The 24,113-nt window shown below is 43.4% G+C and overlaps 3 protein-coding genes across 6 annotated transcripts in view; 2 read left to right on the top strand and 1 right to left on the bottom strand.

Annotated features, from left to right (window-relative positions):
- The first annotated feature begins 1,062 nt into the window (after nucleotides 1-1,062).
- Nucleotides 1,063-9,588, top strand: LOC124134029. 4 transcript variants are annotated; one of them, XM_046498645.2, is made up of 2 exons: nucleotides 1,063-1,410; nucleotides 8,482-9,588. In XM_046498645.2, exon 2 carries the CDS (start codon nucleotides 8,512-8,514, stop codon nucleotides 9,319-9,321), a length of 810 nt encoding a protein of 269 aa, XP_046354601.1. In that variant the 5' UTR covers nucleotides 1,063-1,410; nucleotides 8,482-8,511; the 3' UTR covers nucleotides 9,322-9,588. The 4 variants fall into 4 exon arrangements, with proteins under 4 accessions (XP_046354601.1, XP_046354603.1, XP_046354604.1 ...); XM_046498647.2 differs by lacking the exon at nucleotides 1,063-1,410 and adding an exon at nucleotides 4,108-4,253; XM_046498648.2 differs by lacking the exon at nucleotides 1,063-1,410 and adding an exon at nucleotides 7,095-7,247.
- A 1,007-nt stretch (nucleotides 9,589-10,595) lies between these two features.
- LOC124134028 lies at nucleotides 10,596-17,350 on the top strand. The gene is made up of 4 exons (XM_046498644.2): nucleotides 10,596-11,053; nucleotides 14,192-14,255; nucleotides 14,868-15,005; nucleotides 16,542-17,350. Exons 1-4 carry the CDS (start codon nucleotides 10,727-10,729, stop codon nucleotides 16,805-16,807), a joined length of 795 nt encoding a protein of 264 aa, XP_046354600.2. The 5' UTR covers nucleotides 10,596-10,726; the 3' UTR covers nucleotides 16,808-17,350.
- A 1,852-nt stretch (nucleotides 17,351-19,202) lies between these two features.
- Nucleotides 19,203-24,113, bottom strand: part of LOC124133985 — a 37,856-nt gene continuing 32,945 nt past the window's right edge. Inside the window, exons 3-5 of the mRNA XM_048397718.1 lie at nucleotides 23,391-23,531; nucleotides 21,506-21,738; nucleotides 19,203-19,780 (exon numbers count right to left, since the gene is read on the bottom strand). Coding sequence (XP_048253675.1) covers nucleotides 19,625-19,780; nucleotides 21,506-21,738; nucleotides 23,391-23,531 — 530 coding nt within the window. The 3' untranslated portion in view covers nucleotides 19,203-19,624. The remainder of the gene's footprint in view (nucleotides 19,781-21,505; nucleotides 21,739-23,390; nucleotides 23,532-24,113) is intronic.

Here is a 24,113-nt window from a genome sequence, read left to right as displayed (position 1 = left end):
TGTCAATAAGTGGTGCACATTGGAAACATCTCTTCTCAACGTACATACCTCTCTATATGTTTCTATGTTTCGCGTTTCTTTTGACGGTGAGTATAGAACGGACAGTCGGACAGACAGATATATGAACAATCAGATACAGATATCTATACAGACAGACAGATAATTACAGATATATAAGATACGCGAAAAATCGCAAAGAACAATGAAGGACGAAGTGTGGTTTATTTCACTATAAAACATTGTTCTATCATGACGTCTTTTCTGGAGATTCGAACGAACCGTTGGACGACGTTATTTTTTAGAATGGAGTGTCTGGTGAGTTGTTTGTTGTTTAACGCCGCACTCAGCAATATTCCAGCTATATGACAGCGGTCTGTAAATAATCGAGTCTGGATCAGACAATCCACTGACCGACATCATGAGCATCGACGAAACGATGACGTGCATCAACCAAGTCAGCGAGCCTGACCACCCGATCCTGTTAGTCGCCTCTTACGACAAGCATAGTCGCCCTTTACGGCAAGTATGGGTTGCTGAAGATCTATTCTATCCCGGATCTTCACGGGTCGACAAACATCTATATATGCAGACAGATACTGATATATATGCATATCGATACACAAAAAATCGGAAAAATGATTAGAAAGGCAATCGTATAGACAGATACACAGTCGGACAATCAAATAAATACCGTCGGACAAACTGACAGACAGACAGAAATACAGACAGACTATCGAACACACAAATAGATATTCAGACAGACAGATATAAAAAAAATAGCAATAATAATAAGGTGCATAGATTATTGTCATGTTGATATACGGAACGCGTAGGTGAAGGGATAGATAAACAGATAGACAGGTAGATTTATTAGACACATATAGATATATCTGCTGTTATCCATTATTCCAACACGTCAGTCGAGGGCCGATTAGTTTACTGTACCATACACTGACTCCTGCTTAACCAGTCAAACAAACTGCCGTCATGGAGGCTCAGAGTGAGCGATCATGCCATTATATTTAATAGACAGCGTGTGACAAACGCCCTCCCGGTGTCATAGGAAACATACGCGATCGAATTTCACCTGTCACGTGTTTTAATCACAGCCGCGTTAGTCACAGCGGATCACACATCTGGGATTCTTACGTCAAGCTCATGCGTGCTTATGGTTAGAAAATTGGGATAATAGCTTCAACCGAATGGAATATTCGAGGCAATATAAATGCTAGGTGGTCGGACTGAGAATTGTGTTGATTGCCGTGAAGGTGAAACTGCCACTGTATACGTATCGCAGTGATTGTACTGGGCGTTGCGAGGCTCCGCGGTAGCATGTGAATCTGTGCTTGAAGAGTTGGGAGTTGGATGGACGTTTTCTGACGTCACACACGTTGATGAGAGAAGTATCAGGTACGAAATATACATTTATTTCACACAAGCAAGGTATTAGACTACTAATGTAAAGGTGGCCTTGTCGTCCAAGGCGCCGCGATTCGCTGTGCAGAGTTGCGTCCCTTGGGCACGCCAGAAACCTATGATCGTGGGTTCGGATCCCGGTTCGCCCCGATTATGTTTCTAGGTTTGTCAGCACCATACCTACCCGTGCTCGTGGGTTTCACCGAAGTGGTAAACGTCTGAGACCTGTATCACCTCGGGCTTTCCTCCCACATTAAGCTGACACGGCGTGATATAACTGGAATACTGTTAAAAGCGGCGTCAAATGCAACTCACTCACTTACTCACTAATGTAATGAGTGAGTATGGTTTTACGCCGCTTTTAGCAATATTCCAGCAATATCACGGCGGGGGACACCAGAAATGGCCTTCACACATTGTACCCATGTCGGGAATCGAACCCGGGTCTTCGGCGTGACGAGCGAACGCTGTAACCACTAGGCTACCCGACCGCCCCCTCACTAATGTAAAACATAAGGATACAATTATTAGAGGTGTGAGACATGAGTATATTGTTTCAGCCTATACCGATAATAACAAACTTTGTATGTTACCAAAGTTACTTTTAAAACTAATGAGTCAAACCTATTTGAGCATAGCAGTGATATTAACTGTTTAAAACACTGGCGAGAAGCCATCATCAACCAGAGCTAGTCCACCTTCCTGGGATCATAGAGACTAACTGTACCTCAACTTCATGCACGACACTTCAAGCAGGATTTACGTCATCGCTGTAGCTACCGGCGGTTCTCGACCACAATAGGTTATATATAGATATTTCCATCTGAGGACATTATGTTTAGAAAGCTTGCGTAAGATGGCAATATCCGGTACACCGCGTGCCCGATTTAACCTATATGTACGTCAAGTTACGCTTATATTCATTCAGGAAATTAGTGCTGGTGTCAGGCTCTCGATGCAGCAAATTAACTGGTCTATAAGCTTCAACTGACATTCTTGAAATATTTATTTACATGTAATCGTCCAGGTGGCCAGTATTACTATTGATTCTACTCTTAGTGTGACCGGTGCATGGGGTACTCGGAGATAACGTCAACCAACGGCGAAGTGAGTGAGTGAGTTGGGTTTTACGCCGCTTGGAACTGTATTACAGTTGTGCGACGGTGTGTTAGCTTGATGTGGATGGTAAGCCCAAAGTGATGCAGGTCTCGGACGTTTACCACTTTGGTGAAATCCGTCAGCACGGGTATGGCGCTGACCAACCCAGCAACATAATCATAGCCAATCTGATATTATGCAATCCCTTATCATATCCCCTACCCCCACCCCTACAGTTTAGCGTTAAAGCAACATTCTTACTACTGACAGCCAACATACTGTTACAAACGTAAATATGTAAACTGACTGTAGGAAAATCGGACGAAGAATGTCCTTTTTCCGTTAACGATGACCAGTGGTGTTCTCTGCAGCCCACAAATTCCTCCCCACACCATAACACCCCCTCCACTATACGCACGACCTCCTGAACGCAACATGCCGCCGTTCATTCTCCCCTTCGGCGGTAAACACACTGTCGTCCATCAGCTCTTAACAAACACAGCCGACTTTCATCAGTGAAGACGACCCTCTGCCAGTCACGTTCCTGCCAACGACGTACAGTCCGGACCGATCTCAATCTCTGACGACGATGTTGCGCTGTCAATAACTGTCTTCTGTAAGGTCTGTAAGCCCTAATCCCTTGAGCCCTGAATCGTCTGGCCACTGTCTGTCGACGAACCATATGACCTAAGGCATTCGTCGCTGATGACGTCACTGTCAGCAATCGATTCCGGAGATGCAAAGTACGCAAGTACCGGTCTTCGTTGGGTGTAGTTACCATGGGCCCTCTCGCTTTGTTCGGGGGTCAGTCGTGGCATTTCTGTGGTGGTTTTGTTTCAGTGTTTTGTTTTGTTTTGTTTTCACTCTGACATACCGCCCGTATCATTAATATACCCTTTTTTGCACACGTAGTTTCAACTGCCCAAGCGGGACGTGTTCTGCACTTTTTCGCATTTTCGTATTTTCAACCAAACAACGTGCCTTGGAAGTGTATCACTTTCTGCAAAGAGCATTGTTGTGTTTTGACAATGTGTTTAAACTTGTGTCCTGATAAAGCATATAGGCTGCCACAAGTGAAAATGTCAACTTTTCTCCAGTCATAAAAAATAGGACAGGAAAAAACAAATGTTCTCTTGACTTAAACACATCACAAATCATGGTACTGTACAAACAACAAAAACTCTCCAAGTATATCTCATTCACGTACCTTTGTGTCTGACCAAATTTTTTATGCAATTTCCCACGAGAAACACTTTCAATATATCTTACAAATACATATTTTGTTCAACAAACGCTTGAATCCTGATATCGATACACCGCACAACGTGAAAATCACCCCTCAATGACCCGTGACCAACGCCAAACAAACAATCCCAGTTAAATCATTGTGGGTCTACAATCACAAATCCTCCCACTAATCCCGACCCATACCCCATAGTATTGCCCAAGCTCCTCAATAGCATTCCTTTTCACAAACCATGGTTTTCAATCCGTGCAACGTCTTCCACACCCGGTGACGTTACCGCCCGTCTATGACCTTGATCTACAGATAGACGGCGCTCTGTTATACCCGTCTTATTATCGATTAGTACTGACTGTATACAATAGGCGCCTGTGTTGCACTTGAACTAACGCGGATCTAGTTGAGATATTTTGTACAACGCTGTTGTGTATTGTATTGCTGTATGCTTACACACTGCCACCGCTTCTCGACCCCCCAAAAGGCCAAGTAGACAGAGGTAGGTTTACAGATCTTGAAGTAGTTCAATCCTGAGACATGTAGCGTCGTGATATGGATTTTAGCTTGCCTTCAAATTGTATCAAGATTATTATCACTTAAGTTGTTTTGCCGGAAACACAACATGATAGGATAGTTACAGGTGCGGGTGTTACTTTTTTTTATTGCTTTACGTGTGTAATACATGGAATTTGAAGAGCGGGTCACAATGCTCACCCACTATAATCGCTTATGGGTTACTTTCGCATATTTCCGCCGCCCAGCCTCTCGCAAAACATAACATCTGAATTTACGTACTGTTTTATTGCTTTGTATTTTTTAATATTTTAAACTATGAACTCAAGTTATGAAGGCATGAAACAGTTACGTTCTGTTCTGCATTTACACTGTAACAATGTGTTTAGAATGTATACACATACAAGACATATTTAGATCTAAACATGTCAAGGAATGTGTTTAAATCCTAAATGAAATACACATCTGATGACGTTTAGGTCTAAACACATGAAATGAGCTATCGTCTTATAGCCCAAACACCCCAAAACACAACATCCGTACATGTTTAGAATTTAAACACATTTGTACAGTGTTGGAACCGATCACTTAATATTCTGGGGCGGGGAGTTTTGTTTGAGACAGAATATATGTTCCGGTCAATGCTTTGTCTGAAAGGAGGAGCTATGCAATTTGGGGGAGAAGGGGAGAGGGGAGGGGGGAACTCAAAACATATTATCTTTCAGACCATCCTGCATCATGCCCATCGATACATATGTTGAAAAACTTACAGCTATTATATGTTCCATAATGGTCTTCAAACTATGGACACTCTTCGTTTGTTTGCTTCCATTCGATATCTTATGGGGGCGTTCGGGTAGCCTAGTGGTTAAAGCGTTCGCTCGTCACACCCATGGCTCGGGTTCGATTCCCAACATAGGTACAAAGTGTAAAGCCCATTAATATTGCTGGAAATTGCTGATACCTAAATCGTGTGTCATCATTTGAATGAATGTTTGTTTGAGACGGAATATTTCTTTAAACAGTACTAGTGTGTTATACTCTTTTCTCTGAGTGCAGAAGCCAGCCATTTTTTCTGCCTAATCTCGTTATTTTTTCAGAATTCAAGTAGTCAAGTGAACAATTTCTGATTGGTAAAATTGAAACAATATTTTCTTCGAGCATTTATGGAATAGATTTTTTCAAAATATCAAATGGTTCCTCCCTAATCAACTTTTTATACGGGAGTCCATTTCTGCTGTCGTTCACCCTGCCCTGCCCTGCCCTGCCCTGCCCTGCCCTGCCCTGCCCTGCCGCGATATCATGTCAGTCAAATACGTACCTCATTTATTTCGAGCAGTACAGATCACCTGTGATCTCATACCCTATCTACCTGTCCTCCACAAATCACAGACCCGATATATAAGAGTTTCTAAATACGAGATATAAGCACGTACTTTGTGTGACAATAACGTGGTTTAAACCAACTATTCAGCGTTGTTTAATAACAGTCCCACCACAGGCTATCACATATTAATCCACAGCTTTTTTCCCAGGGCTTTGACACTAATCAGGATTGAGCCGCTTGTCTCATAAATACCGTTATGCTTCTATAAGGCCACGAGGATTCTGTGCACCTGGTGTTAAATAACTGCCCGAGAATTGTGTTGAGCACAAGGTAAACAGAGTTACGGTAACAGTCTTCAGAGGTATTAGTGTGTAACTCGTTCTGTACTCTGATATCTTGCTTCAAATCACAGCCGCTATAACGGTCATTAACGTTGACATTCGACACTTTGAATAAGCACCCAAATCATATGTCCATTTGAAATATAACTTAGGCCATCCTTTGTCACCGTAGCGCGAACTTGGGCTCACCATATCTCATTTTTTTACCCATGCTTCAATCGGGTTTGCAATTTGTTTGCCTAAATTTTATTTCATATATAGAAATTTCTTTTTCAAAATATTGTATATAGGCTGAAGCTTGGCTATCAGCTTGGGTGTCAGCTCAATTGATGCATCGACCTCCTTCAGAATCCGTCTCTTCATAAGGATTTTGGAGGGTAAAGACGCGGTGAACACAAACAACCGGTGACGTTTTGCATTGAAAAAGTTCACAGAAATAAATAATCTAGACGTAGACGAAATTTTTTTCTTTATAAGAAAAGCCAAGAAAATAGAGGTAACAGAAATACCGAGATATTGCAGATATAAATCTTAATAACCGTAAAGATCCGGGTCAGAATTGGTCTTCAACAACCCCTGCTTGTCGTAAGAGGCGACTAACGGGATCGGGTGGTCAGGCTCGCTGACTTGGTTGATGCATGTCATCGTGTCCCAATCGCATAGAACGATGCGCATGATGTCAATCACTGGATGTCTGGTACAGACTCGATTATTTACAGACCGTCGTCATATAGCGGGAATATTGCTGAGTGCAGCGTTAAACAACAAAACAAAAATTCACTCACCCACAGCAAATTCAATGCGAGTCTTTGAAACCCCCTTTTGTTTAACTCAAACTATATTACGTATATTGTATATGAATCCAGCTGTTAATGATTGACCTACTTCCACAGAGGCAAGACTTGCACAATGTCAATTAAACAATCTAGGCTAACACTGGTAATGGGCCTCAGACAATGAAGCATAGTCCCTCGCGAAGAGTCTTTGTCAATGGCATGGTCCAAATACAACCGAATGGAGATATATGTATATATTAAAGTGGTGACGACAGTGATTCAATAGGACTTCAGAGGCCATATCAAGTATACCTGGCGAGACCGGGACCCTTGACGCTTGAAATTCAGTATTGTATAGCGGGCGAGACGAATAAAGACCATTTACTGACTGGTTGTAGTCAAGTGGCAAGAAGACAGTCCCTCTGTTTGTATGTACCTACTGACAACACTAAGGGCTTTTAGAAACGTATGGGGGTATTTGAATAACGACGGACACATCAGAGTGACTGATAGCAGCTAGGAGGGAGAGACGAAAGGTTAGTTAATAGTAAGTGTCGTCAATAGTGTTCCTAATTTACTTGTTATCGTATGTGCCTGTATGATTTGTTCCATTGTTTTACGAATTTTACGATTGCATTGAGATATGCTTTCCCAAATCTTGACTTCTGCAATGGCGGGTCGCAGAGTAACATGTAAATATACACGTCAACGCCAGAGAACAATCAGTCTCGATTATCTGCCTGAACAGATTCCACTGTGCATAAAAGGCTAACTGGTGGTGAACATTATGTGAATGGATCACTGAAAATCAGTGATGACACCACGTGTTCACGGAGAGTGTAAGCACGTCATGTCCTACCGGTAGCACGCGACCCATGTTGTTTGTTTGTTTGTTTGTTGTTTGTTGTTTGCACTCAGCAATATTCCAGCTGTATGACGGCGGTCTGAAAATAATCGAGTCTGGACCAGACAATCCAGTGACTGACATCATGAGCATTGATCCACGCAACTGGGATAAAATGACATGCATCAACCAAGTCAGCGAGCCTGACCACCCGATCTCGTTAGTTGCCTCTTACGACAAACATAGTCGCCTTTTACGACAAGCATGGGTTGCTGAAGACCTATTCTACCCCGGATCTTCACGGGTCACCCGACCAATGTACCGGATAGGATATAGTCAACACTCGTCACGTCAAATCTTCTTACCAAATATAAGAAATAGTGAGTGAGTGAGTTGGGTTTAACCCCCTTTTGAACAGTACTTCAGATGAATCACGGCTTATCAGCTTCCTATAGCCCAAAGTGATGCAGGTCTTAGACGTTTACGTTTATGAAACTGACGAGCACGGGTATGGTGCTGACAAACCTCGCTGACTGGAAAAGGCGACAATGCTTGTCGTAAGAGGCGACTAACGGGATCGGGTGGTCAGGCTCGCTGTTGATGCATGTCATCGTATCCCAACTGCGTGGATCGATGCCAATGATGTCAATCACTGAATTGTCTTGTCCAGACTCGATTTTTTACAGACCGCCGTCATATAGCTGGAATATTGCTGAGTGCGACGTTAAACAACAACAAAAATAAATCTATGTAAGGAGCCGAACCCGGACCTTTGGCGTGACGAGCGTACGCGTTTATCATGAGGCTACCCTACCATGGCCATATCACGGGCCTTACATTTCACAAACCTGATGGCATAATATGAATTAGCTCTTTAACAAGCTTTTGATGGTGAGATATAGTTTACCCACTCTCTCATTTTTCAGGTATCGCCCGAGGATCCCTACCGTTATGAGATGGAGGAGAGAGTGAGCGTCGACACCCTCCTCAACCGCAAGGCCCGGTTAGAGAGGGAGAAAGCTATGAATGCAGCAAGATGTCCCAAGGAATCAAAATTCGGTGAATGTCTACTGAACATCAACACAAAAGATGATCCTCTATTGTGTAAAAACCTTGGGAAAATTAACCTCGAGGTTCGCCGTATGGAGTTCAAGATGAAGCAATTGCGTCAGACGTTTGTCAAACAAAGCAAATTCCTGAACCACGAACCTCTGATTCTGGTCGAGAGGCCTGCATCACCGGAAGTCCGTCACAGAAGGGTTGTCATGGACATGGGTGCAAATGACCCGGCGTCGATGACACTTCCGGGTTATATGCGACCTCTGAGGTCACGTTGCCGCACGCCGTCGACAATTACGACAATAGACGCATTTACGGTAAGACCAAAAAAGAAACGGAACGTCTGGGAGGAAGCAATGGACGAAAAGGAAAAGCCAAAATTCAAAAGTACAGTTCGTCCTTGTTCCAGACTAACACAAAGGGAGTTAACCGAGGTTCATTTGGGCTGGTCCACTCATAAAACTAAAGTTGACAAGGAGCCTGAAGCACGGACTCCGAGTCCTTCCAGAGCTACACCGCGAAGTTTGCCTAATGACAATCAGGTGTTTATAACTCAGCTCCGTCGTACAGACCTTCCACGAACTGCCGATGGCCGACTGACGAAATCAGTTAGATTCAAGGATGAGGAAATCGAAAATTCACCTCCATCATCGATGGGCAGGAAATCAAGGTCAAGGTCAGCGAAAAGAATTTCCTTCGCAAGATGACGACGTGTTCAGGCACTCACGGATCCCAGACATAGGTAGTCTTACGTGTGTCTTTTGTATAAAAGTAATTGGCGAGAAACTGTACTGTAAACTGAATTTCTTCCTGATTACTGTCGATGTGCCTCCTTGTATCTGCAGGTTTATCATTTTTGAAAATGTATATCTCTGTCCTAAAATGGCACTCTATTTGTAAACCGATGTATTCAAAGTATGTGTATATTCGGCCTTTGGCCCCATACTGAAATAATAAAAATATCATAAACATAAGACATCGGTACTTCCTTCTTAACATTTCACGTAGGTACATACATAGGTAAACACTGCGGTAAATAAGGAGTTGATGAGGTTTCGATTCCCCACATGGGTACAATGTGTGAAGCCCATTTCTGGTGTCCCCCGCCGTGATATTGCTGGAATATTGCTAAAAGCGGCGTAAAATCATACTCACTCAATAATTGATTCCAGGGACGTTCGTGAACAATAGCCACCGTTTAATTTAATTTTTAATCTCTGTATGTTGGCCATAAGGCGACCAGCACAAGTTACACATGTACATTGATAATATATGCAACGTTATCATGGACAGAACACCAACGTTATAACTAAACTGCAGTGCTAAAAGGGCGGTCGGGTAGCCTAGTGGTTAAAGCGTTCGCTCGTCACGCCGAAGACCCGGGTTCCAATCCCGACATGGGTACAATGTGTGAAGCCCATTTCTGGTGTCCCCCCGCCGTGATATTGCTGGAATATTGCTAAAATCGGCGTAAAACAATACTCACTCACTCACTGCAGTGCAAAAAGAAAGTATACACTTCGGATTTGACCAAAACGTTCCAAACGTTACAAGGCTGAAAACAGTCCCAGAAACACATAAATGAAAACCGCTGAGTGCGGCGTAAAACAACAAACAAACAAACGATCACGGTATCAACTGACTACGGCGTTAACAACACACTTTAAAATAGTATCGCCCATTAAGCATTTCACCAATCCGATGAAATACTTGTATTACGAGAAAGTTTGCCTTCAGCATGTTAAATACATCCTTTATCAATCACTCGGTGTTGACCAATTAGGAAGCTATTTGACGCTGACCAGTGGCGACAGCTATTATTGGTTGGGAAGCATTGTACACGGGGAAAGATGGTCAACAACACGCTGCGCTTTTCCCACGTGCTTTGTTAACGTGCACGTGTGTGTATAAATAATGGGTAACATAAGTTAATATTAAAGTAAACGGCGAATCTTGAAATATCCAGAAACCACCAAAACATGCAAGACACTGCATACTCGAATACATCAATCCTGAAGTTACTGCTTCACTGGTTGGAAACGGAAAGGAATCACGTAACTATATGTGACAACTAACCATCGTATCGTAATATACGGAGGCTTCTCGTTGGCGATGCATCACAAAGGTCTCTCGTTATCTGTATTCATTAACGTGGCTTGGATCCTTGATTTCACCGTGTGTTCAACTCGTTACTACCGAGCACATATGTCATCTTCGATGAACGTCAAATTCAACGTGACGCCGCTATCGACGTTCACGTCGACGTCTCCCCTGGCGTGCACGCAGGCCTGTATCGGTACATCAGCGTGTCGCTCCTTCAATGCGGGACCCGGAGGGAGATGTGAGCTTCTCGATTCCCACCTGTGTGATGGACGTGGCGATTTGGTGTCGGAAGTTGGATTTCGCTATTTTGACATCGACCTTGACCTTGGGGATGGAGTAAGTACTTTTTTATGTTTTCCGTTTGATGTGTTAAAGAATTAGTATTATAGGCATTATTATAGGCATAAAAGTGTAATATACATTTAGATAATTAGCAAGTAATTAAAGTAATTAATAAGCATTAAGATACATTCTGATTCTATAAAAGATCAAGAGGGAGAGTTGGGGTCGGTAAGTCGGGAATAGGTAAATGTATAAAACAGGCAGCTCTGGTTACTTGAAGACTACGGGAGCATGCCGGGGCACGAGGATCCAGGGACGAGGGCAGTAGGTCGAGGGTTATACATGAACGAAATATAATTAACAGATGAGAAATAGATAAAAGGGAAAAATAGAGTTGGGAGGTACGGGAACGTCAGGGACTTTGGACATATATGGTCTGAGGGGGGAAAATAGTCCGAATTCCAAGGGGTAAGAAGTTACATGATAGCAAGTCCGAATAAGGTTCTGGTTATTAGAGAAGAGTGGGGAAGAACGACCTAAGGTAAGGGGGGAAAGGTGTTTGACCAATGAAATAGGAAAAAATGGGTAAAACCTTGACGTAAGCTGGGGGTAAAAAGGACGGGGAGACCCAAGGTTCGGGGAGACTGGAGGATCCCAATTGAGCACCACGATCTCGACCTTACTCTGAAAAACACCAGTTTACACCTCCAGTATTTCGGCCAGGACTGAAGCTTTGCGGCTAAAGTCCTTAAACCATCGTGACCAGAAGTTGGTGATCAATCATTAGTGATTGAATAAACAGTCATCAACGAAAGAAACTCTTTGTGCTCATTGGGAGAACTACGGTAATTCATCCAAGGCCCTCGGGTACTGACCTTGTACCTCTCGTAACATCCCAGTCTGTCAGCACCAAGAACGAGGGGATTACCGTGGTACAGGTGAGGAGGTAACGACTGTTACACTCCGGTTAATTAACACCAATTAACACCTGTAATTAAGAGGCGAAAAGTACCTTGGATATTAGATGATATTTTTCACTTTTGAAGTAAAAAATATGATCGTAGGTTTTTAAAGGGGGGATCTTCACCGGATTATAATTGGTCCCAAGCAACCTATGATGGTAAGAGGTGACTGAATCGTGTTGTTAGGTCTGGTGACTTGTTTCATTGCGTGTCAACATAACCCGGCGGCGTGGATCACTGCTCATAGTATCAATCACTGGATTGTCTGGTTGGGAACAACGGGGAATAAACGTTTTCACTATATTACGCTGATAAAGATTGTGATGGCCAGTGCATGATTTAGCATAGGGCGTTGTGAAGGCCTGAATCGTAGGTATGCATTGGCTACCAGTGGATGTCGGTTAGTGAAGCTCATGGGATAGGTTATTTACCATACCTTGATGTTTCCATGGGTATAATGCGAATATGGGTTTTCTAATAATTGTCAAGACGCAAAGACTCATCGTCAGATAGAACAAAGCTAACAGTTTGAGACATTGAAGTAGTTTGAAACCCTGTTGATCCGGAAAACAGCAACCAGGTATTTCTCTTGAGAACGGCCAACTCAGATTATTTCGTTTCCTTACCGTATCTCCGCATCCGTTCCTTGTTTAATATTATTTTCGTGCAGTAAGTTTGTGAATTTGCGAAATGATATTACAGCGCAGTTCTACGTGTATTATTGATAAAAAATCATTAAAAAAATGATAAAAATCTATATACCAGTCTCTTCATTAATCACGTACCTCCATGTCATCGAAAGTTAACTTTAAGTAACGTTTCCAGAGGGAAAACACAAAACCGTGTTAGTCCGCTAGTGTGAGGTGAAAGTAGTCCGCTAGTGTGTGGTGAAACTAGTCCGCTAGTGTGTGGCGAAAGTAGTCCGCTCGTGTGTGGGGAAAGTAGTCCGCTACTGTGTGGCGAAAGTAGTTGGCTAGTGTGTGGGGAAAGTAGTCCGATAGTGTGCTGGGAAAGTAGTCCGCTACTGTGTGGCGAAAGTAGTTCGCTAGTGTTTGGTGAAAGTAGTCCGCTAGTGTGTGCCGAAAGTAGTCCGCTAGTGTGTGGGGAAAGTAGTCCGCTAGTGTGTGGTGAAAGTAGTCCGCTAGTGTGTGGCGAAAGTAGTCCGCTCGTGTGTGGGGAAAGTAGTCCGCTACTGTGTGGCGAAAGTAGTTGGCTAGTGTGTGGGGAAAGTAGTCCGCTAGTGTGTGGGGAAAGAAGTCCGCTACTGTGTGGCGAAAGTAGTTCGCTAGTGTTTGGGGAAAGTAGTCCGCTAGTGTGTGCCGAAAGTAGTCCGCTAGTGTGTGGCGAAAGTAGTCCGTTAGTGAGTGGGGAAAGTCAGTGGATATATTGGTCGTTCCCAGATAATGTCAGAATTCTTGTGCTAACACGTGACAAATAAACAATTCATAGTTTACTCTTACCGTCCGATCCATTTAGTCGCAACTTACGACAAGCATGGGTTGTTGGGGACCAATATTACTACCCAGAATATCCACGTGATTTGTAAAAGCATACACAATGTACGTGTGAGGTTCACCTGGCCGAACTGCTGGAATACCGTGGTGATTTTAATAATTTGTTTACTGTCATATTTCTGTCTTTTATGTTATATTACTTGGTTTACGGATCCGTAGCTTTGAAAATGAAGAATGTTAAAAAAGGGCACTTTGAATATTTGTTATTGACGCTGACACTGACAATCATGCCTCTGAGCAGAAAAATCACAGTTGTCGCCCTTGAATGAGATAAGCGTTACATGATCATTAATCCATATGTATTTGCTCGAAAACTATTTATAGCTGCATCGGTTCTCCAGTGTTGCTTTGGTCCCATGTTAACGCTATGAAATTATTAGTATTCCTGATCCATTTCACAAAATATACAAAAGAAACACAATTTTTAGGTTCCTTACGCTTTACCGACCCTACGACCCGAATATGCTTGCTGAAAGACTCCAAGCAGTTCCTCATTGGCTTCCTTCCTATGTAAACAGTATAAAAGGTTTCAAAAATAGAAAAATTAGAAATTCTATTTTCCCCATCTTACGGACCCTTTTTCTTACAAAGAAATGTTAATCCTTTTCGACCATCACCCAAATGTTTTGAGAGATAAACCTGTAAACTAACTGATATATAAAGATAAAAAAAATAACCTTGAATGACTTAAAATGGATGGCCCTTGATCTTAACAGAGTTTACAGACAGCTTACTTGAGACCGGCCTGCATGGACAGCCACAGATGCTCTCCAAAGTGTCGTAAGTGTGTGTTACCTTAATATACAATGTACAGTTGAACCTCTCTTACCCAAACTCTGTAATTGACACCCTATATTTATCGCTACGGGCTTTCCTCCCTGCGTTCCTTCACACTGAGCTGACACGTGGATCGTTGTTCATAATATCAATCACTGGCTTTACCGGTTATTTGCAGACCGCCGTCTTGTAGCGGAGTATTGCGGAGTGCGGCGTTATTAAAACAACTGAACACACACACAATCCATCTCTATCTCGCCAACGACCACAGTTTAGCCTGACCCTGTTGGGATTTCGGGTCAAGGGAGGCCCCAGTTCCTCGTAGCCGCAGATCGGGTGATCAGGCTCTATGACTTGGAGTGAGTGAGTGAGTTTGGTTTTGCACACCTTTTAGCAATATTCCAGCAATATCTCGGCGGGGGACACCAGAAATCGGCTTCACACATTGTACCCATGTCGGGATTCGAACCCGGGTCTTCGGCGTGACGAGCGAACGCTTTTACCACTAGGCTACCCGACCGCCCCCTATGACTTAGATAATTGTCCTTCCCCAGTGTGTCTGTTTACATTCGCGTACGAAGATGTGATGTTGTTGTTTTTGTATTTCATGGCCAGGCACTAAGGATGTTTTGGGGGCGTCATGTACGACAGACGCTGACTGTAGAGACGTCACGGGAGCGGCTTGTAGAGCGGCCACGTGTCACTGCAAACCACACTACCACACCAGACAGGCCTATGATTCCTGTGTAGAAGGTACATAGTATCGTTACTGCATATATATCAATAAGATAGAATCCACTATGAGAGAAAAATGTCCACAATTCGGAGCCCCTTTCTTACTAACTTCATCTTTGGGCAACCCATCCTTGCTGTAAAAGGCGACAATGCTTGTCGTAAGAGGCGACTAACGGGATCGGGTGGTCAGGCTCGCTGACTTGGTTGATGTATGTCATCGATCCCAATTGCGTGGATCGATGCTCATGATGTCAATCATTGGATTGTCTGGTCCAGACTCGATTATTTACAGACTGCCGTCATATAGCTGGAATATTGCTGAGCGCGGCGTTAAACAACAAACCAAACCAAAACTTCTTTGGGAGTCCGGGTTAGAATAGCCCCCAGCAACCTATGCTGGTAGTTAGACACGATCAAATGGATCGGATGGTCAGACTCGGTGACGCGTGTTATCGTACCCCGATGGCGTGAGTTGTTCCTCATGATATCAATCTCTGAATTTGCTGGTCCAGTCTCGATATTTACAGGCGTGTCATATAGCTGGAATATTGCTGAGTACGACGAACAAACATTGATATATTGTCCAAGTTCCTGGCATTCACACCATGCTCAATGTATCGAACTATGGTCAATCGAGACAAATGGCAACTATACAAATCCTTATTATTCACTTGATGTCCAAACAGTGTTTGCCAAATACATAAGAAGGCGTATCTACTGCATCTAAGCCCTACTTGTACCTCACTATCACACGTTAAGACACACCTGTCAATGTTGTGACTAATGGTGTTTTATCTAATCTTGAAGTGTATATCTACGTGGACAAACGTTTTTGAGTGTTCTGATGACAGTAGCAGTCAATGGAGACACTGCGAGCGTGTGTTAATAGTGTGAGTGAGGGATAAGTTTAAAGTCGCTATATTTTGGACAGTGTTTCGTTTTGGAAGAAAATCCAGAACACCCGTTGGGACTGGGTAAGAAAATAGATCCCCGGCATCAGGTTGTCAGACTTGGTTGATTGTGTGTCACTGAATCGCAACTGTGTGGATTGGCGCTCGTGTTAATCACTGGATTGGCGCTCATGTCAATCACTGGATTGTCTGGTCAAGACTCGACAGGCGTCATGTAGCTTGACTAATGACTATTGCCTATAAGTGACGCGTTAAACAACAAACGTCAAAAGTGACGTGGACAGGGATTAAACAACATATTCGAACCCACGACCATGGCCACCGGATCCTGGTGCGGTCAGTGGAGCAAACTCTACACGGATGGCTGTGTTGCGTTAGATGATTGGGCGTCCTGCGCTTTCCATTTTTTTTAAAAATACGATTCTCATTGGCCACCTCTTCGGTGCGCACTGTCCAACAAAAAGGTGTGTCAATTACGTTAACTCTCTTTAGTTCCTTAAATCGTCAAAAGTGAAATAAGTAATGGTCCCGTTAGAATTCTTATTGACTTTATGATCACGTATCTCTCCCCTACGGATATACAGTTTGATATAATTTCGATGATGGCGTGAATGTACATTAATTTGCAACTGTTCCCCTGCAGCTCGACACTGTACGTCCTTCAGCGCCAACTTCACCGTCACCCGCGGCTACGCACTCACCGACTTCAACAATGACGTCTATCTGTCAGGGTACACCTTGAGCACGTGCATGTACGCCTGCATCAGCGCCACCTATCTATGTCGCAGTTTCGAATTCAGTCCACCTTCGGGAGCCTGTCATCTGAGTTCGAACTCCTGCTCCGACACGAAGAATGTGTTCTGTGGTACCAACGCCCAATATGACTACTACAGCCGTGACTGCCTCTAGATCATGTGGCCTTCGGTAGCGGTGAGGTACCCCAGTGGTTAAAGTGTTCGCTTGTTACGCCTTCGACCCGGGTTCTATCCTCTCGTCACCTGATCTTGTTGTCATCAGGTGATGCTGCAATATTTCTAAACGCGGCTAGGTTACATGAGTAAATGAAAAAGATGTGCTAAAGTGGGAATAAATAATAGGTATCATGCTCGCAAAAGGCCATTTCTGATATAAAACATTCATGGAACGAAAACACATTCGGCTAATACTGAATCACTGACGGAATGGGAAGTGAGTTAGCACTACGCCGGTATTTTTAGAAATATTTCAGCAATGTCACGAGGTGAGTGAGTGTGGTTTTAGGCCGCTTTTAGCACTTTGCCAGGAATTTCTCGGCGGGGGTCACCAGAAATGGGCTGCACACAATGTACCCATGTCGGGATTCGAACCCGAGCCTTAGGCATGACGAGCGAACACTTTACCCACTAGGCTACCCCACCTCCCCGCGCGGTTGTGGAGGATGGCAAGTAGATACAGCTGTTTGTAGAAGCCTTAACTATGTAACACATGTTTTCATGCTGTAAAACAAGGCCTCGTATCTCCCTGACTTGTTGTGACTTACCTACCTACTTACTTACATACAGTAAACTACGGTTATAACGAACTCAAAGGGACCACTAATTTTAGTTCGTAATAACCGTAGTTCGGTACAAGCATATATACAGCATATATCCAACAAATGTACGGGACTAAAAAATAAGTTCGTTATATCGGTAAATTCGTTATAGGCGTGTTCGTTATAAACGTAGTTTACTGTATTTTGAAATAGAGACCTTAAGGCTTAAGAGATGACCACGCTGAAATTTGTATATTAATCTGTAAGTATTCAACTTGTTATTCCAGGCATAAAAAAGAATCAAGACCAACAGTAATATCAATTACAGAAAACTACGGTTATAACGAACTCAAAGGGACTACTATTTTTTAGTTCGTTATAACCGTAGTTCGTTATAAGCATATATACAGCATAACTACAGCAAATAGTCGGGACTAAAAAGTAAGTTCGTTATATCCGTCAGTTCGTTATAAGCGTGTTCGTTATAACCGTAGTTTGCTGTACTGTATTATTCTGGCCCAGACCCGATTATATACAGGCACGTAGATGGAGTATTGTCTGTCGATATGTAACCTATGCTCGTAAGAGGCGGTTGATCTCGCGCTTGGTCGAATGCATGTGACCATTTCTAACCAGAATCTGTACGGAGGCACTTGGCTTTCAGTCAGGTGAGCTAAAAAAACATCACAGCTTTCACATTGATACGTACCTTTGTCTTCCATAGTTTAAGTCAGCGGTATGTTTACATATATGTATACATATTATACTCTCTTCATAATACATCCGTATACTACAAAGGGCTCCCCATGAAGACTCGGGTTAGAATAGGTCTTCAGCAATTAATGAGGCGACTAATTGAAGATGGTGGACAGACTCGCTGACTTGATTGATGATGACATCGTTTCTCAAGTGCATTGATAGATGCTCATGATGTCAATCACTGGATTGTCTGGCCCAGACTCGATTATTTACAGGCCGCCGAATGGGACGTCAAAAACAAACAAATAATACTATACAAAGGCTACTTAACTAACGCGAATCACAAAGGCGCATTATCTCGCGCCATGGTCAATGAGTCGACATTTAATGCTTCGGACAGATAGAACCAGAAGCGCTCATCTCTACTTATTATGAATATTACCCTTTATTTGTAATTATTATTATTTATTAATTAAGACATGTATCAATTGTATAGGGACAATCTTTTTTGGAAGCCTCTACTCGATAAATGCAGTCACGATGACCACCATCAGAGAGTTATCTTTACAGTACACAGTAGCTATTCACTGTGACATAAATAAAAAAAAAGTCAAGGCTAGTCGCGATTTTTTTCCTTTTAAACAGATCCATTGGGCGCTTATGGCAAAATAGCAATGGTGAGGTGAGGTAAGGTGAAATTGAGTTTAACGTCACGTCGCGGCCTCTTATAATAGCGACGTGCATGCACGTGCGTGTGTGTGTGTGGCTGCTTGTACTAGTTCGGACTGATTCCGATTTACAGTGCCAGCTCACTGAGATACCATGCCGCAGTTTAACATGAATACCCCACTCAGACACAGTATACTGCCTCCGAGCTGGACAGTCCTTGTTTTAGCCCCTTAATGCCGAGCGCCAGACAGGGTAACAAAAAGAACCATCTTTTGACGTGTTTTGGTATGACGCGGCAGGGGATCGATCCCCAGACCTTCCGCTCTCCAGGCGGACGCTCTGCTACTAGACCACGGAGGCGGTCCTAAATAGCAATTAAAATTAAATGAATGGATAACTGAAAATGATCATTGAATCATTGAATTTCGTGAAGCTATTATTTTTATTCATTGTCTTTAAAAACCTGCCAAGAAGTACACCAAATTAGCCATAATACATTATACGTTGCATTAGAAAGTCAGTTAATTACTGCTTTCAAACCTTATATTTAATCATAATCATAATCATAACCAATGACAATCATCATCATCATTATCATCATCTTTTTTTAAAATTATATGGATACTGTTACCTATATATCAATGATACTACAACATTAATTGTCACAAACATTGCACACAAAAAAACCTCTACATTAAAAACGATCAGTTACATGATTTGTAACACCAAACTCGCTATAATGCCACCATTCCATGATATTCGATGGCATTTATATCAACATGTTTAATTTACAACAAATCATATTAATCATATTTCCAGAGGGAAAGAGAGACCTGGGTTGATCATTAGTACTTCCCTGTTGCGCTGTAGGAAGGAGGCGGAGCGCTATAGGGAGGAGGCGGCATGCTATAAACGGGGGCCGGATTCTGCACTCCGTATTGCGAGCCGAGCACCGTACTGCCTTGCACCGTTGACGTACTATTGTACGTAACGTTGGAACGCTGGAAACAAAAGTACTGCGTCAGGTTATCAGTGAATGAGCACGTTTGGGAAAATGTCAGTCATATCACGGCTTGGCAACTCAATGGAGAAGGGTCTGTTGTTTGTTTGTTGTTTAACATCGCATCAGCAATGTTCCATCCATATGGCGGCGGTCTGTAGAAAATCGAGTCTGGACCAGAGACTAGTGACTGACATCATGAGCACCGGTCTACGCAGGTGGATACGGTAACTTCATCCACCAAGTCAGCGAGCCTGACCACCAAATCCTGCTAGTCGCCTCTTACGACAAGCATGGGTTGCTGAAGACCAATTCTAACTCGGATCTTCGCGGGGCTCAATGTGCAAGGAAAGCAAAGGTGGTGTAGGCCGTCAACGTTTACCACTTTGATGAAGTCCATGGTGCTGATCATAAGGATGTCAAGGACCATAATGGGATATCTCGGAAGTTGATGGCATGACTCTTCACAGCGACCCACAGCGCATTACACGCATTGGCCACCTGTAAAGTGAGACCCGTGAAGATCCGGGGTAGAACAGGTCTTCAGCAACCCATGCTTGCCGTAAAAGGCGACAATGCTTGTCGTAAGAGGCGACTAACAGGATCGGGTGGCCAAGCTCGTGGACTTGGTTGATGCATGTCATCGTATCCCAATTGCGTAGATCGATGCTCAGTCACTAGATTGTCTGGTCCAGACTGGATTATTTACAGACCGCCGTCATATGCTGGAATATTGCTGAGTGCGGTAAACAAACAAACAAACAAACAACAAACCTGAAGGGTGAATGACCTAATATTTTACATTGCATGAGTAATATTGTAGCCACATAGTGATTTGGCAACCTTTAATCTAAAGGGGACGTTGATGTCGAGTGAGTGAGTGAGTATGGTTTTACGCCGCTTTTAGCAATATTCCAGCAATATCACGGCGGGGGACACCAGAAATGGGCTTCACACATTGTACCCATGTCGGGAATTGAACCCTGGTCTTCGGCGTGACGAGCGAACGCTTTAACCACCAGGCTACCCGACCGCCCCTGATGTCGAGTGAGTAGTTAGGTTTGGCGCTACTTTAAACAGTATTCAATCATATCATGTCAGCTTGATGTTTGAGAAAAGTCCGAAGTGATGCAGACCTTAGATGTTTACCATTGTGGTGTTACCCACGAGCACCGTTGGTGCTGACAAACCAAGAAACATACAAATTACTCAGGGCAAATCTTGGATTTGAACCCGCCATCATTGTTTTCTGGCACGCCCAAGGGGCGCAACTAGAGTTCGCGAGTAATATAAGAAGTAGTAGTTGTAAAGGAGGTAGAGGAGGGTGATGTACGCCGTGTTAAGCAGTAGAGTCACATCACAATCGAACCCGATCAAAAACGAATATAGTGACTAAAATACGATCTCTTCTTTCAATACCGCCCTATAAAAATACTTCGTACAGCAATACTCATACTTAAATTTGCTAAGGACTAAAATGACTGTCATGATGTAACTGAAAATTAATAGCAACAATAGTGATAATAACCATTATTTTATATTTGTTTAAGGATCTTTTTAACTGCGTACACAACAAACCACTTGTCAAGACAGACCAAGGGCGTTATGACGAAGTCCAAAAGTCCAAAAAGTTTAAAAAATTATCTTAAAATATTTCCCCCACCGTCCCATATAGATTAAACCAACATCCGAGGCCATGTTGTATCAAACGCTTCAAGTGTCTTACCCCAAACACATTTCCGTAGGTTCTCCGTCTGAAGACCGCGACAACAATGCCGATGAAGATCAGGACGAGACAGATAACGGAGATAGAAACACCAGCGACGACACCTGGTGCCCATGAACATCCCGCGATTTCATCGGAGTCGTCGGTGCAGTCATCGTAGCCGTCACATTTGACGTCCTCGTCCACACACCGGCCGTTACCGCACTCAAATTCCCCATAGCTGTCACAGGTACCTGCAAGAGTAGATGACTGAGATTCTATGCTGCTGCTTGTATAAATGTATGCATTGAATTAAAGCACTCAGAAACATCCCCGCTATATGCCGGCGGCCTGTAAATAACCGAGTCTGGATGAGGCAAAGAAGTGATTGATATTATCAGCAACGTCCTTAGACGTCGGTGAATGATGAAACGCAATTAGCAAAGTCACTCAGTCAGACCACCCGATCCATTTTGTCGCCTCTCAGAACCATCGGTTGCTGGTGATTTTTCACATATTGCATACTGCTGCAGCCTTTCACATACTGCATACTGCTGCAACCTTTCACATACTGCAGCAACCGTTCATATACTGCTGCAACTTTTCACATACAGCTGCCAACTTTTACATACTGCTGCAACCTTTCACATACTGCTGCAACCTTTCACATATTGCATACTGCTGCAACCTTTCACATACTGCTGCCACCTTTCACATATTGCATACTGCTGCCACCTTTCACATACTGCTGCCACCTTTCACATATTGCATACTGCTGCAACCTTTCACATACTGCTGCCACCTTTCACATATTGCATACTGCTGCAACCTTTCACATACTGCTGCAACCTTTCACATACTGCATACTGCTGCAACCTTTCACATATTGCATACTGCTGCAACCTTTCACATACTGCAGCAACCGTTCATATACTGCTGCAACTTTTCACATACTGCTGCCACCTTTTACATACTGCTGCAACCTTTCACATACTGCTGCAACCTTTCACATACAGCTGCCACCTTTCACATATTTCATACTGCTGCAACCTTCCACATACTGCTGCCACCTTTCACATATTGCATACTGCTGCAGCCTTTCACATACTGCTGCAACCTTTCACATATTGCATACTGCTGCCACCTTTTTACATACTGCATACCGCTGCCACCTTTCACATACTGCTGCCACCTTTCACATACTGCTGCAACCTTTCACATACTGCTGCAACCTTTCACATATTGCATACTGCTGCAACCTTTCACATACTGCTGCCACCTTTCACATACTGCATACTTCTGCCACCTTTCACATACTGCTGCAACCTTTCACATATTGCATACTGCTGCAACCTTTCACATACTGCTGCAACCTTTCACATATTGCATACTGCTGCAACCTTTCACATACTGCTGCAACCTTTCACATATTGCATACTGCTGCAACCTTTCACATACTGCTGCAACCTTTCACATATTGCATACTGCTGCAACCTTTCACATATTGCATACTGCTGCAACCTTTCACATACTGCATACTGCTGCCACCTTTCATATACTGCTGCGAAATCTCTCACCAAACTACTTAACGAACTGCTCACTTTAGTCGCCTCTTACAACCAGCATAAGATGCCAAGGACCAATCCTAACCCCCGTGGGGAGTCAGGGTTAGAAGAGGTCCCGAGTGGCCTATGTTTGTCGTAAGAGGCTACTTAATGGACAGGGTGGTCAGGCTTGGTGACTTGTTTGTCATCGTACCTCGACGACGTGGAATGTTGGCTACAACCTGAATCACTGGATTGTCTGGTCCAGACACAGTTCCAACCTGGAACCCCCCACACGGTTTAATGCCGTGGGTCTTAAGATTGACCTTAAGGTGGCCGTTACATATGACAGTGGAACTTACCGTAGGCAAATTGCGTCACCAGGATCTTGAACGTCCCGGACTGCCCAGGCTGGAGGCGTTTGAGCTTGACCACTACACTGTCTCCAGTGCTCGTCCAGGGTTGGTCATACGGCGTCGAGTAGCCACAGGTACCCGAGCTACCTGAAACACACCCATGTACCTCCTTATGTTGTGACGTATCAGGTTTCAGATATGTATATACCCACAGCAACCATTTCATTGCGAGATATGGTATTCTAATGATATTTATTTATTATGCTTAATAATATATATTTATGGATGTGATGTAAACTTACGGCCAAATAAAATTGCAAAAAAAATTAAAACCACAAATGTAAACTAAATCGATGCAAAACACATCGTCCAAACACAACAATGCTTTTTGCAGAAAGTGATACATGTCAACGGCATTTTTCTGTAGAAAAGGGAACAAAGGCATTGGGATGCAAAACACAGGAATGTAACAACGCCAAGATGATCGTCATGTTAATGTCGATCTATAGACAATTTTTACGCTTTATGTGACGTCATTAACAGAGTGGAAGCTCATGATCAGGCACCTCTCGGTGCACAACGTGTGACGTCAGCATGGCAGGAACGTTACATCACACTCAGCCATCTTCGGGATCGCCTCGAAACAAGAGCTCATTCGACTGCTAAGGCCTCCATTGGACGGGACAGTGCGCCGACGTCAGGCTACGCTAGGCATGGACGTCACCAAGT

The sequence above is a fragment of the Haliotis rufescens genome, unplaced genomic scaffold (assembly GCF_023055435.1).
Source record: "Haliotis rufescens isolate VD_foot unplaced genomic scaffold, xgHalRufe1.0.p SCAF_17, whole genome shotgun sequence".
NCBI lineage: Eukaryota > Metazoa > Mollusca > Gastropoda > Lepetellida > Haliotidae > Haliotis > Haliotis rufescens.
The sequence above is the reverse complement of the archived record's forward strand: the minus strand, read 5'-3'. Positions and strand labels throughout refer to the sequence as shown.